This window comes from Centruroides vittatus, unplaced genomic scaffold (genome assembly GCF_030686945.1).
Source record: "Centruroides vittatus isolate TY-2023 unplaced genomic scaffold, ASM3068694v2 contig_651, whole genome shotgun sequence".
NCBI classification, from domain to species: domain Eukaryota; kingdom Metazoa; phylum Arthropoda; class Arachnida; order Scorpiones; family Buthidae; genus Centruroides; species Centruroides vittatus.
This window is the reverse complement of record NW_027122405.1, coordinates 671,560-687,124: the sequence shown is the minus strand read 5'-3', so window position 1 is coordinate 687,124 and position 15,565 is coordinate 671,560. Positions and strand designations below refer to the sequence as shown.

Here is a 15,565-nt window from a genome sequence, read left to right as displayed (position 1 = left end):
ACTTGCATTGAGAGCACACTCCAGGGGCATGGATGGCAATTAGCTTTTCCTTACTTTATTTCAACTATCTGTATATGCTGCCTTTGAACTTTGTATTTTAATTCTTATTTTCTGTCTTCTTTTTCAGTCTAAATTTGGTTAGTCATAGTTGGATTAGGGACTCTTAGCTTGGTTTCTGGTTAGGTTATGATAGATTTGGTTAAATTAGATTAGGATTTGTTAGCTTTAGTCATCTGGTTAGGTTCATCCTAGGTTATGGTAGGTTAGTGAATAAGTTAATGTTTAATTTTTTTTAAACGTTAACTTAAATAAATAAATAAATAAAATTTGGGGTCTTGCTCATTTGTCTCTGTCAGTCCATTCATCCCGTCTAGTTTATCATTGTGTTCATTTGCTTTTTGCACTGTCTGTCTAGCTGTTAAGTAGTATTAAGATTTGCGATTGCATTCAGTTTTATTAGTATTAAGTAGATATAAGTCTTCCTACTAACAGCCACTTGGCACTAACTTCTACACTTAGCTATTTGTGGCGGCACTCAATTATTGGTGTTCACTACACTCAGGTTTTCTTTTTGACCTTTTGGGGGACTACAGTCTTGCAGCCTACAAACTGCATGCCAATATCATAAAGGGTACTGTAGCCATATGTATGCCATTCAGAGGGATCCTACCTCTCTCTACTGTCTATCGCCTCTCCCTCTTTTCTGACGGCTAAACATCTCGTGTATGACCGATGTCTTTATTGTAGGTATGTATGGTAGAATTCATTTCATTATGTCATTCACTTAACATTGCAATTTATAAGAACCTATCAATGACATTGATGATATGCTGTATTTATAAATAAAAAATATTTTTATATGTTATAAAATAATTTTGTGTTATATTTATTTTTGTAAAGTTAAATACATTGACATTTCTTTCAACTTTATCAAAATCTGAGAAAAGAATGAAAATAAATTACTACCTCCTCTAACTGGATGTCTTCAAATTGAATACACTCAAAAAATCAAAAATCCAGCAGTTTATAACCTTAACTTTCACTTCAAAAATAAAAACAAACATTTTTGGTGTTCACTACACTTTTGGTGTTCACTACATTTTAAAACAACCATCTTTTTTTTAAAAAAAACCTTTAGAGGGTTGTTTTAAAATGACCAAAAATGTCTGTTTTATTTTTAAAGTGAAATTTATTTTTAAAGTTTAAAGTTTAAGGTTATAAATTTTTGGATTTTTTGAATGTATTCAATTTAGAAATAAATTATTATAAGTGCATGTTTTTTATTAGAAGAAAATCAAAAAATACATTTATAATAACTTTCTAATTTCTGTTTTTTGAAAGATATTTTAAAATAATATTTCAGTCATATTTTTCTTTACAATTCGTATGTAGCAAATTTGCAAATATCTTTGTTTTGGATAGCATTTAAAAAATGTTGCAGAATATTTCTTTCAGGTATTTATTTACTATTTATCTGTTTTCACTAATACAAGTTCTAAAATTTCCAAAGTAAAAATTTTAATTTCATTATTTTTTGTTTTTAATATTTAGTTTATGACCTTACAGAAATTACTTACTGGTATGGTGGTATGAAATTACTTAGCTTAAATTACATTATTTTAAGAATTTTTTGTAAACAGATGTGAAATATTTCTCATTTCCACTTACTTTTGTGAAATTTAACCAGTTGATGCTGAATTTTTTTCAACATCTGATTTTACAGAGATTGACATTAGATTTTTTAAACACATGTTAATATCATGTGAAGTTTTTCCGAAATTGAATAGCAAAACTATGAAAACTAAAGCTTTGATTACATAAAATAATTTTTTAAATGAATAATTTACATTTTATATTTTTTCTAAATATTATTTCTAAATAAAATATTAATTAATTAAAACACATTCAATTTTTAAAATCTTCCAATTAATAACAAATTTAAATCATTTTTTTATATGACAAAATTTTTCTATGTTTAAATGTAGTATTTTAGAAGCCATATATATGTTATTTAATTATGTATCATATTTTATATTTTTCTAGTTTTTGATAGAGAAAAATTATTCTTTCCCACATGGTGCTAGAATTCTGTCCAATCCAACAACTAAATCCTTTTATCATATTTTTGAAGTAAGTGTTTTTCAGTTTTATGCTCTGTATTTTTTAATCATATATTACATCATATTAATCACATCATTTTTATAATTTTAATGTTTGCACAGAATTTACAATATTAATTAAGCATTTTTAATTTGAAAAGATAAATATTTTCATTATTTCATAAAAAAAATATCAAATTATTAAAATACATATCAAATTTGATATTAAGTATATCAAACATCAGGCTTACTTGGAGTCCAGGTGGCTCAACTAGAAAGTGCACCGCACAGCAAGCAGAGTTTGAGGGTTCAAACCCTGCCCTGGGCCAGTTCTTTTCTTCCAGATGATTCTAAAAGTATTTAATTAATTATTAAAATTATAATTATTAATTTAGGTAAGAGATGACACGTAACGTCTACCTCTAGTAACAAATTACTTAGTATTCAATCATTATTATAGCCCGATTATTTAAGGCAATTGTTTGGTTATGTATCTAAATCTGATATTAAAAATTAAATTTTTAGAAATAATGTATACTACTAAGAATCTTAAAGAATGCATCGTTTTGCCATAGCAACTTGTGAAGCAACAATATGAGTTCTAACCCGGAACTGGTTTTAGTGAAATTGTTTTATACCTACTATAGCATGGAAGAAGTAGAATAAAAAAAAAAAAAGAGGATATGTTTGACCATAAGACATGCTTGCATGGGGTTGTCAAAATAGTTAAACAGATAGACAACATTTTTCTTTATAGATTTATATCTATCATCTGAATATGCAGAGCTATAAGCATTAGGCTTTATAGCTGACAAAGATGTATTCTTTACTATTTTTAGAAGGAATGTTCTTAATTCTTGTTCCAATCATTTTTATATCTACTTTTAATGTCTTTTTTTCACTACTATTTATATCTATTTTTCAGTGTTACTTTGATAAATTGGAAATATTTTTCATATATTGCCAAAATTTCAAAAATTTTTATATCTACTGTATGTATGTGTGTGTATATAAACAAGTAAACATACATATAAAAAAAATCAATTTAAAATTTTCCTATTTTTTAATATTTGTGAAAATTATTTTTAAAAATCTTTTTAGTTTATGTATTGTTGGCTGGATCCAAGTTATACCACAACTGAAAAACCTGAAGAAATAATATATATTTTAAGATTGATCAATTATCCATTTATAAATAATATAAAGAGATCACAACTTTTAGTGGTAGGACCACAATCATGGCCTAATTTATTAGGAGTATTATCATGGAAGATACCTCTAATTCAGGTAATTTTAAAGTAATCTATATTTATATGTAAAATGAAATAATTTTTCCTTAAAAAAATTTTAATTTTTATATATAGCTATTTGTTGACACTTTATCTTTATAGTGTTTTATTTATGATACATATAATTTAATATAAAATATTATTATTGATTACATATTTGTGATAGTCGCTTATACATCATCATGTGATCGTCTTTTTTGTAACGTACTAAATATTACTGTTTTTAATGTATTCTAAAAGCAACTTATATGTAAAGCTTTACATGAATTTTTAAAATTGCAATATTCTATTACTTTTGATAGATAAAAACAGCAAACTTTTATTCAAATCAAAAGAAAATACTTTTACACTATAAAGTTAGTGTTAACAATAAGATTTTTGATTTTTTAACAATTATCAGTTCTAACTTACATAAGAAATTCATTTTACTTTTTTTGTAAAAAATTAAATTTTTATATATTTTCTCACTTGTAAACAGTGTAGTGTGAGAAATAAAAATATTTAGATAAAAATCTAAATTATGATAAACTTTATATAACTGAGGTTCATGCCCTTTAATACTTGTTGTCAAGTGACTAATTACACTTGGAAATTTCTGACACCAAAAGGATACACCTATCATTTGAGTTTTTGAGCATTTTGTGGATGGAAGTAATGTGGTCTTGTATACTAGACACTAGGGGTAAGAGGACAGAGAAGGAAATGACAAGATTCAGTTGGAGTCACTCAGCAGTTAACTACACTTAAAACATTTATTAGATGGCATGAAAGTTCATACAGTATAGTACACACTTAAGTAAGACATAGGGTTTCATTATGTCTTTTACTATTGTAGAGAGAGAGTTTAGAGTTTACAATAACTTATATTGAAACAATATTTCTTATGTTGGGAAGCACAAGGAATACTTCTTGATATTGAAAATAATAGTTCTTGAGGAGAAAGAGCTTCAGATTTAGATGGTCCATGTTGAACAGAACCTGAACCAAAATGCAGATGAAGCACACAAGCACAAATCTAACTGGGTAGAAAGGTGCACAAACATTAATCCTAATGAGTTGAAGAATGGGCAATGACTGACTAAAATTGGCCATCAGTAGTTGTATTCAAAGGTACAAATTTCTTAGATATAACTAATAGTCAAGGGAGGTGTCATTATTAACTCTGAGAATGCATCAGTTGACACTCTCTCAGATCAGAAAGTTGACATTTGGACATATCCTGGCTTCTAGTGAAATACCATCAGGGTTTCTCCTTTGTTTTGTTTGATTCTCAAATAATGTTATTATTTAAATTATTTATATTCTACCTTAATAAATTTCTTACATATTTCTTATTGATATTTAAATATACTTAAAACTAATCAAATAAGTTCATTAAAATCAGTTTATTAGAGAAAATATTAAAAATCTGTACAAAAATTAATTACTACATATTCAAAATTGTTAAGTACAAAAATAATATTAATTCAGAAATCTAATTTGGAAATATTTTCTTGAAATGATTTACTTTGAATAAAGTTTTCAAAATTATTTTTATAATAAAATAACAGATCATTTTTGTATTCTTTGCATCATTGTTGTGAATTTTATTTGTAATTTACTAAAACATAAATTATTTTCTTTATAGAATTCAAATTTCAGAATCTTACTTTGATTTGTTAATCTATTATTCTTCACATATTTATTATATGGCTGACTATTAGATTGACAAACAGTAATAGTCATAATTTTATCTGATCCCGCTCTGATCCTATCAGTAAAATTTTACAATCAGTCTCTCTGCTCTAAGAATTTCTGAGTTAGAATTCTGTAACGTAAATAAGTTTTAAAGTGCACTTTAACATAGAACCACCCCTGGTTCCATATTCTCATTTATCTTCTGTTTATTTTTAATTTTAATAATTTCCAAAATTTAAATCACACTAGAATTAATTTTCTTTAAACTATTTTAACATTTAAAAGTTTTAATACTAGGGATTTATCATATAAACTATTATTTTTGCTTCTTAATTTAAATTTCAATTATACATTGTTTTAATCTCATCTCTTGTGAGATTTATAACACTGCTCTACTGTATTTTTGAAACACATTTTATTGTTTGGAGACTATGTGAAAAAATAAAAAAGTGTGAAAAATAATGTGATGTATTTGTTTGTCCAAAAATTTTATTGTATCTTTAAAGAATATATTGTTAAATCAATTGATTAATCAAATGTTTAAAGTGAAACTTTTATTTAGACAAATAATTTTTAATTATAAGAAATATAGTTTTAATTCTGTTAGGTTTTAAATGGCATATTTTTGTTAATTACTGTAGTATGTGGAAAACTGTGATGTGAAAGCTTTTATGAATGATAATGAGTTTGAAGGAACTGAATTCTATTATGTAAGTTTTTTGTTTTTATTCATATTTATGAGAAAATTTATATTGTTTAAATTTTACATTATATTTTGTTTAAATTATAGACATTACATGAGACTATAGCCAGAAATTACAATTTGTTTACTACTTCAGGAGAAGCAAATTATGAAATATTTGATCAACTAGGTAAAATATTTTTAATATTAATATAAGAAATAAATGATGATAATTATTAAAAGTTATTATTGAATGGTCAAGTATATTGGATATTTCCCAAACTTTCTTCAATTCTATTATTTGTTATTTTTGTTGTAAAGTTTTTTTTTACAACAAAAATTTTGTATTAGAATAATTTTAATTAAGATAAATTTTAATTTGAATTATTCTAATTGTTTGTTTGCAAAATTCTGTGCGCTACATATTCTACATTGATCTTTTAGTTTATATTAAAAAATATGTTATATTAAAATGTAATGATGGCTTATCGTTTTTCACAAATAAAAAAGTTGACAATGTTTTTTCTATATATCAAAATTTTATGTAGAAAAAAACTGTCAATTTTCAGCAAAGAACATTTTTTAATGATATTTTGTGATAATTTAAAGATTTCAGTCGTAATGATTTATTATAAAACTCTCTTTCTCACTTTTTCTAGCGAATTTTAAATAAACTAATGTTTTCAGCTATCTTAAATAGCCTTCCTCATGTTAGTTCATTTAATTAAAATTTGCTAGAAAAAGTAAGAAGGGTGTTTTGTAATAATATATAAAAGTTTTAGCTTACAAATGCATAGAATTGTAATGATTTATATGATTTTGTGGTCTCCCTGGATACCATTATGCTGGTCATTTGGCAAAAATATGCTAATATTTAGAATTTTGAAATTATAATAAGATTGAAATTTATATGTATATGTTACCAGCCAAACCTGATTTCAGGCCAAACTAGTTTATTCTACACATGTCAGGATATACTAGTTTAGCCTAGGACAATCTAGTTTGGCCTAAATACTTTAGGCTTAACTAGTTTGACCTAGGCCAAGCTGATTTATGTACTACAAATAGGTGCCAGTGTAAAAAAAAATGATTTTGTGTAATTCGAAATGCCACCACAGTACACCCTGTGGTTAAAGTGTACCTGTACCTAGGTAACCCCAATGGCGGTGCCTCGGTTAGGTTAGGTTAACTACATTTTTAGTACATGTTTCCTTTTTTATCTTTTGTTCGAGAACTATCGTGAATCAATAACTAGTGACATTAAACAATGGGCGGCCTACCGGCAGCTTCCCTCCAGGAGGAGTCCATCGGGAACACGAACAGTCGGAAGCGTCGACATTGGGGTTACCTAGGTACACTTTAGCCCACCCGTAAAAATAAATAAAAGATTAAATATTTTATATGTTACACTAAGAAACACAAACAAGTTCATTTTTAATTTTAGTTTGACTTTAAAAGTTATTTTTATTATTTTGTTTGAATTTTTGAAAATATTTTCGAAAGTTAATTACCTTTAAAAGTGCATGGTTTAATTAAAAAAAATACAAACTGATAAGTACTGATTAGCTTATTTTTATTTTATAGTTTTGTACAAGTGTTGTGTCACTTCTAATCAATACCGTTTTTTATAATTAAGTAGACTATGTTTGAATAAATATTGTTCATCTAATTGATTTTATTTTAATCATTAATATACTTGAATAATAATTCTAAATCAGTTCGGCCTGGGACAAACTAACTTAAGCCTAAAGTATTTAGGCCAAACTAGATTGTCCTAGGCTAAATTAGTATATCCTGACAGGTGTAGGATAAACTAGTTTGGCCTGAAGTCGGGTTTGGCTGTTAACATATATAAATACAAGTCATTGTTTGCTTTTTCCTTATTTGTACCAGTATAATAGCTAAAATTTATTGAACTACTTTTTTCATATGCTTTCTGTTAAAAATATATATTTTGGAGTTTACTCTTTCTTTCTTTACTTGTTTTGCAAAATCTTTGCTTCTCTAAGACTAAAAATATTTATGAAAATATAATAAATATAAATATAATAAAATTTTGAAGATATAGTAAATATTTTCAAAATTTTATTATAATATGGAATTTGATAGCACTGTTGAAGAAGATTGAATAAGAACTCAAAATTTATATATATTAACAGGAAGGTAAAGTATAAAATGATTTTAATTGCTCCTAATAATGTTGGAATAAATTTGGCACCAAATAAATAGAATGACTAAATTTTATAGAAATTATGTAATTATTGCATTCTGTTTCTTTTATCTAGTAAATTTATGTTCCTTGCTTAAAATATTTAATGTTGAGAGAGAAATTTTATTAGAAATCATTGGATTTACAAATTAAATATTTTTTGTAATAACAGTTTTTTCGTTATGCTAGTTTAACTAATAAAAATCAAATTTAAAAATAACAATAGTAAAATGTATTGCTTTTTGAATGTATTCTCTTATATTTTATAGATTATTAATTAGATTTATTTTTTTAAAGACTAATTAATTATTATATTGGATATCTTAAATATAATAAGTAATGCATGATGAAATAATTGAAATATAAAAAAATTCTGGAAATTTCTTTTACTTGTATAAAAATTTAAATGAAGACTTTGATCATCTAAAAAATGAAAAAATGTTTCTTAAATATGTTTAATAACTAAATTTAACTTATGTTTTAGCTGAAAATTTGTTTGGAAACTTTGAGTCTTTAAATTTATTGATGCAAGGTAAAGAACAATTTGAAAATGAACTAAGGAGGTTGGAAGAAGAATTAGTAAGTAGAAAAAAATATACTTGACATTGTCTTTTTCTTAACTTAAAGTGAAGAGATGTAATTGTTGATATATTATAAAATTCTTACAATGAAAAAGTGCTAAAACTCACATGAAAAATTCTTTATACATTAATCCCTCTAATTTTAATCCAAGCTAAATCTTAATATGTTAGAAACATCAGAATGAATACACTAACCCCTAACCATTATTATTATTATTATTATGTTGGGTTAAGTGAGATATACTCGGTTAACACCGGTGGCTGTGTACTATGCCAAAGTCAAGGCATAATAACCAAAACAGAAATTAAAGAAGTGTATCAGTGTGTGTGTCTGTATTCAGAAATTTTCTCACAATATGACATGTATTCAATATAGTGGCCTTCTGTAGTGTGATGTATGTGTTTCTATTCAATTGTAATGTGCCCAGGCTTTTATGTAGTGTGTATGGTATGATACCTGTAGAGGAGAGAACAACAGGTATAATAAGCACCCTATCCATCCTCCACAGATGCCTTATTTCCTGGGCGAGTTCTGTGTACTTGCTAATTTTTTCAGTGCATGTGTTTTGTATATTGTGAGTGTTTAGAATAGATATGTCTATAATGTATGTGATTTTATTGTGTTTGTCAATGAGTGTGATGTCTGGTCTGTTGTGGTAAATTGTTTTATTTGTGATTATGGCTCTGTCGTAGTACATTTTGTGCGTGTTGTTTTCCAATACTGTCTGTGGAATGTATTTGTAGTATAGTTTGTGGATGTCTATTAATTTGTGTTTCTTTGCAAGCTCTTGGTGTATTATATTTGCTACTTGATTATGTCTGTGTAAATAATCTGTCTGTGCCAAGAGCTTGCAACCAGAGGTGATGTGTTGTATAGTTTCTGGCATGACGTGACATTTTTCTGCATGTGTCATTTGTGAGTGTTGCATCTTTGAGTATGTGTTTTCTGTAGTTTTTAGTATTTATGACCTGATTCTGCATGGCAATCATGAATCCTTCCATCTCCCCAAAGAGGCATCCCCGAGCTAACCAGCTGTTCAACGCAGTTTTGTCAACAAAATCCTGGGCTAGATCATAAGGATGCCTGCCATGGAGTGCCTTTCGAGTCCACGATTGCTTAATGGTGTCTATGCTTTTTATATGTTGTGTTGTGTCCATATGATGTGAATGTAAGTTTAATGGTGTGTTATTTGAGTCTGCTAGAGTTACTGCTTTATGTAATTGTGATGTTTCTTGTTTAATGTAGAAAAACTCTCGCAGTGACTGTATTTGTTTGTAGTGAAGGTTAACTATGTCAATCAGGCCACGTCCGCCATCTTTACGTGGAAGGGTTAATCTTTCTGTGGCGGATTTAGGATGATGTTGTATATGCTTAGCAAGTGTTGTTCTTGTTTTCCTTTGGAGTTGCTCAAGATCTGTGTGAATCCAATGTATAACTCCAAAAGAATATGTGAGTACTGGGATGACATATGTGTTTATTGCTTTAACTGTGTGTTTTGCATTTAACTGTGTTCTGAGAATAGCATTTAACCTACTTTGGTATTCTTTAATTAATCTTTGCTTTATTTATGTATGTTCTGTTAGTTTGGCCTGTTGGAATCCTAAATACTTGTAGAACTCGCCCTCTTCCATGGATTCAATAACGTCTCCATTTCGAAATGCAAAATCTTCTTTCTTCAGGATTCCTTTTTCTATGTGAAGTGTTTTGCATTTATCTAGGCCAAATTCCATTTGTATGTCCTTGGTGTATGAATGTGTGATTTGTAGGAGTTGATGAAGTTGTTTTTGTGTGGATGCATAAAGTTTTATGTCATCCATGTACATGAGATGTGACAGTGTAAACTGTGTTGTTTTTTCATGTCTGATATTGTAACCATATTGCGTGTTGTTTAATATGTTGGATAATGGGTTCAGGGCTAAGCAGAACCAAAGAGGACTCAAGGAATCTCCTTGAAAAATTCCTCGCCTAATAAAAATTTGCTTTGTTTGTATGGAAGTGTTACTAACCCTGAGATGTAGTGTTGTTCTTCCAGTGCTGCATAGTGTTTTGAAAGAATGCAATGAGTGATGGATGTATTTTGTACATGTGTAGAAGATGTAGCAGCCAACTGTGTGGAACACTGTCGAATGCTTCTCTGTAGTCTGTATATGCCATGTGTATGTTTCTGTGTTGTTTGTGTGCTTGCTGTAAAATGACTGAATCTATGAGTAACTGTTCTTTGCATCCCCTGTGATTTCTACGGCAACCTTTTTGTTGTTCCATTAGAACGTCGTGTTCTTCAATATGTTTGTATATTTTGTTTGCGATACAGGATGTCAATAATTTGTAGAGTGTTGGAAGACATGTAATTGGTCTGTATTGTGTGGGGTCTGTGGTATTGTTGTTTTTAGGTTTCATGTAGGTGATGCCCTGAATAAGAAAATTTGGCATGTCTTGTGGATTGATGATGATGTGTGTTAGGTGTTTAGCTAGTTCCTGGTGCAGTGATGTAAACTTTTTGTACCAGAAATTGTGAATGTTGTCTACACCAGGTGTCTTCCAGTTGTGTGTTCTGTTAACAGTGTATTGGAAATCATGTATGTTTATTTCAACACAGGGCATAGTTGGTATGTTGTGCAAGTTTCTGTTCTCCTCCTCGATCCAGCCTGCATCAGCATTGTGCGTGACAGCACTGGACCAAAGAGAAGACCAATATGTTGTGAGTTCTTCTTCTGTTGGTGTGCCACTGTGCTGTGTATCAGTGTTTGCTTTGTTATTAATTTGTCTGTAAAAGAGTTTTTCATTGTTTGTAAATAATTTATTTTGTTGTTTTCGTAGTGTACATGTTTTGTATCGTTTGAGTCTACGTGCTTTGGCAGCAAGTTTTTGTTTTAGTGTATCAATGTATTCTGTAATGCGTGTGTTGTGATGTTCATGTTTTGTGTGTGTTTTTATTTTCTTGAAAATGTTTTTGAGCTGTTTCCTTAATTTGGGTGTTATGTTGTTTTTAGTGTATTGTGTCAGCCTGCCTAATTGCTGTCTAATGTCATTTATTTGTGTTTCTATTCTTCTCTGCCAGGCGGGCTTGTGATAGAATTGGGTTTTCTGTGTATTTGTCTGTGATTGTACTTTCAGTCCATGGTGTGTCACTACTGTGACTGCCCCAGCATAAACTAATGTATGAATGTCTACGAGTGTAGAAATTGAATGAATGTAGTCTGGTAGTAAGTGAGTGTTTACATAATTTAGTGTTTTTCCTACTTCCTTTGACGTGTTGATTTTTGGTATTCGTGGTTGTTGTGTGGGATCTGTGCCTGTATATTTAGTGAGTGTTTCCTGAAATATAAGTGAGAGCGTATTAACTAAATCCATGTCTATGTTATCAGTGATGGATGAGGAAGTGTCTGTAGTATCGTTAGTGGTAATTGTTGTATGTGTGTTATTATTAATGCTTGTTACTGGATTATCCTGATATGTTACGTTATCTTCATTAATGTTAGATGTTTCTGTCTGTTGATGTATTTGATCAGCAACCTGTTGTTTGATAAGTTCAAGTGTTGTTTGTGGAATAAGGTTGTTGTGTATAATTGTTCTTTTTGATCAACAACCCTTTGTTCGGTGACAGTGAGATGAGGATACTTGTTGTGTGAATCTATGGTGTAGTTGTTGTCTATATGCAGGCCTCGGAGTCGCTCACTTTTCTCACTTGTACTCACTTTTCTGAAGTATCCTCACTTTTCTCACTTTTCAGGTCATTTTCTCACTTTTCTCACTTTTTTGGTCATTTTCACGTGCTTAATTAAGATGTGGGGCAAACCAAAAATAATTTTAAAGCCAAACGAATTGCCGAATTATCGGACTATCAGAATAGAATTTTTTAGAAGAAAATACGCGGCCCTGAGCAGACTCAAAATTGCAACTGCCCGCTCAGTGTCGTTAGGTTATAGAAAACAAAAATTTATTTAACGTATTTAAAAAAATCTTTTATGCACTTAAAAAATCCCTCTCATTACAAATTCAGAAGCCAGTGTTGAGTAAAGTTATGTACTCATGCCATATTTTCATTATTCGCCAAAATCTACCTTATCCGAATTGCATTTCCTTCTACAGAGTTTAAAAATAAGTATTCTAAGCATCCCTGCAGTTTTGGCTGTTTTCTAAGAAAATCACTAAAGTCCTTTTGCAGGGGAAAGCACATTACGCAGAGGGATTAATCTCTCAAGCTGACAACACTGCTGCCGCTTTTAAATTCAAAATATATAATTATTAAAATTAACACGAGATAGTAGCGTAACCTCCTACCACTAAAAAAGATTTCGTTTCTGACCATTTAGTTATCCTGGTTATAGCCCAATAATTTGGCAGATTATTTGGTTTTAATTAACAATCGGGTTATGGAGTTGTCGTTTACAAAAATATTTTTTTACTTGATTTATCTTTAAATAATTTCATAAACTTGAGTTTAATAAAATTACTTTAATGATTTCATAGCATATTGTTAACGTTAAATCACATCTACATCTTCCCATAAATGTATGTTTAAATTGACTACAAGTATAATTATTCCATATAGTAAGTGTTATTTTCATAAAATGTGTGATTACTTTGCTTGTGAAATATCCATTTTTTAATCTTCTCTTATGCCGATTATAATTGTGCATTAATTGAGAGACTAAAAAAGTAAACGAAAATGTAAATTCATATTTACATATAAAATTTACCAAATAAATTAAAATATTCGAAGTGTTGTAAAAAGTACAACACGTAATTGCTTGTGAGAAAGATTTTCACAGGCTTCCCAAAGGTTAACAACTTTGCAACGATGTTGGTTTTTATTCATCTGCAGGAAAAAGTTTTTTGTTATTTATGAAATCATTAATAAAATATTATTTTACTTATATTATTTGGAGTATATTTATTTCAGATTTATTATTTTATTTGGAAATCAATATTTACACATCTCGAAGCATTAAAAAATAAACAGTTTCTGATAATGATAAATATCCGAGAATAGCCAAATTAGTGAAATCAGCATCGAAAATCCCGTTCCCATGAATGAGAGGATCAATTTTATGCCGGGCACTTTCTCCTGATAGAGCATCAGTGTTGGAAAGAATGCTTAATTCACTTTTGATTGTTAAAGAGGGACTAAACATGTATGACCAAAGCCCACACCTTGTACCTATTGCAAAGGACGACTGAAATTAGCTTCCTCGGTGCATAGAAATTATCAAGAACGATTGGAAAATGAAAAGAAGTTAAAAGAATAAGAGAAACGGAAAAAAGAGCACAGAAATGTTTTGAAGAACAACAAAAGAAAGCTGTTCGTAACATGAAGATTATGGAACGGCAACTGAGTTTAAACCAGAAAAATGTAGAAGAAAATGAAATACATGCGACAGTCTAAGTTTTGTTAGAAGCAGCAAACAGAAAAACTGGAGAAGGCTATTAACAGCAAGAACATGAATGAAGAACAAGCAGCACGTGTGATGCTTATTAGTGTTAAGTGTTCAAAAGCAAGAGGAAGCGAAATAGAAGGAAGTTGATAACATGCAGAATAATCTTAATAAAAGAACATCATCTTTCATGACTGATTATTTACAGAAGCCAAAGACATTTCAAGTATTCATGGTTTACTGGAAATACAGAAGCCACTGGTTATCGGGAAACAGAAAAAAAAAACGCGATATAACCGAGTAATAAAAATTCTGGGCTTTTACTAAACAGATTATACATGCTATGGAATCTCTGTTCTTTCATCAGCAAGTGTTTCTGATATAAAATAAGCTTAGTTTTTCAATCCTGAATTTTATTCGTAGGTTATATCGAATTAATTGACGTTTACGTAAACATCGAAACCATGAACGCCCATTTAGCATTGTTTCTTTAACAATGACATTGAAAGACAAATACTGTCGATATAAAAACAAAACATCAATTGCGATTTTATTATACAGTACTATATAAATCGCTTATTAGAAATTCGTGTAGTTTATATTTTTCAATAAAAATTATAAATGCTGTAATTGAAAATTTAAAAAAAAATGAATATTGAATATATAATAGAACATCAAAACTTATAAAATTACAGAGTAAAAATTCTCTAAAAAGCAAAATGAAGTTACTACTGTATAAAAATTTTAGAAGTTTTCGTTCAGAATTAGAGAGATCTTTTCCTTACACGTTATGGGGTGAATTCGAAATTTCACACCTTTATGTGAATTGACGCAATACCGTTAATTCACATAAATGTATGAAATTTCGAATTCACAGAAACTTGTAAATGAGGAGACTGTACTTAAAACTAATAAATAAACAACTTTTATATCAAAAGGAAACAAATGACAATCGATCTATCCACCTGTTCTGCATATTTAGCTCTTTCTCGTATTTCGTTGCAAATAGAAATTCAGTGGTAATTGGTAATTTAAAATTAATTGACTCAAATGCTTTTAAAATTTGGGGGACCAAAAAAACGCGATATAACGAGTGGCTACTATATTACAGTATATACAGAAATTTTTAAAATGTGTTTAACCATAACAGAATAAAAAGAAATAACAATTTTTACTGCTGTTTTGCTGAGTTTTCCTTCTGTGTTTTCACTTTGTTTTGTCACTATTGCACTCACTTTTTATTCACTTTTTCTGTATTTCAACTCACTTTTCTCACTTTTTCAAAGGGGAAATAGCACTCCTAGGCCTGCTATATGCTGTCATGTTTGTTTTGAGTTTTGTGATCATGTAGTAAGTACAGATGATAAACTCGTTCATTTCTACTGTCCATTTCATCCGTTGGCGTGGTTTTCCAGCCTTTGTGGTCTGTGGATGCATTGCCACAGAAACACCAAGGCTGGGTTGGTTCCTCACATCTGTTGAGGGCATTGCAGTAGCCATGCTTGGGCCGGTACTGCTTTCACCACCGGTAACCAAGGGAGACTGTGGCCTATTTTTCAAATGTGAGCCTCTGCCTAACCCACAAACGCGGACCTTGTTAACCCGGGTGACGTTCGAGCCAGTATCACACTTTGATCTGGTTATTACCATAA

The 15,565-nt window shown here is 29.3% G+C and overlaps 1 protein-coding gene across 1 annotated transcript in view; it reads left to right on the top strand.

Annotated features, from left to right (window-relative positions):
• The window catches only part of LOC136979886 (kinetochore protein NDC80 homolog), a 74,883-nt gene that overhangs the window by 15,607 nt on the left and 43,711 nt on the right, over nucleotides 1–15,565 (top strand). The window contains exons 4-8 of the mRNA XM_067275911.1: nucleotides 2,044–2,130; nucleotides 3,201–3,386; nucleotides 5,707–5,775; nucleotides 5,856–5,937; nucleotides 8,441–8,535. Coding sequence (XP_067132012.1) covers nucleotides 2,044–2,130; nucleotides 3,201–3,386; nucleotides 5,707–5,775; nucleotides 5,856–5,937; nucleotides 8,441–8,535 — 519 coding nt within the window. The remainder of the gene's footprint in view (nucleotides 1–2,043; nucleotides 2,131–3,200; nucleotides 3,387–5,706; nucleotides 5,776–5,855; nucleotides 5,938–8,440; nucleotides 8,536–15,565) is intronic.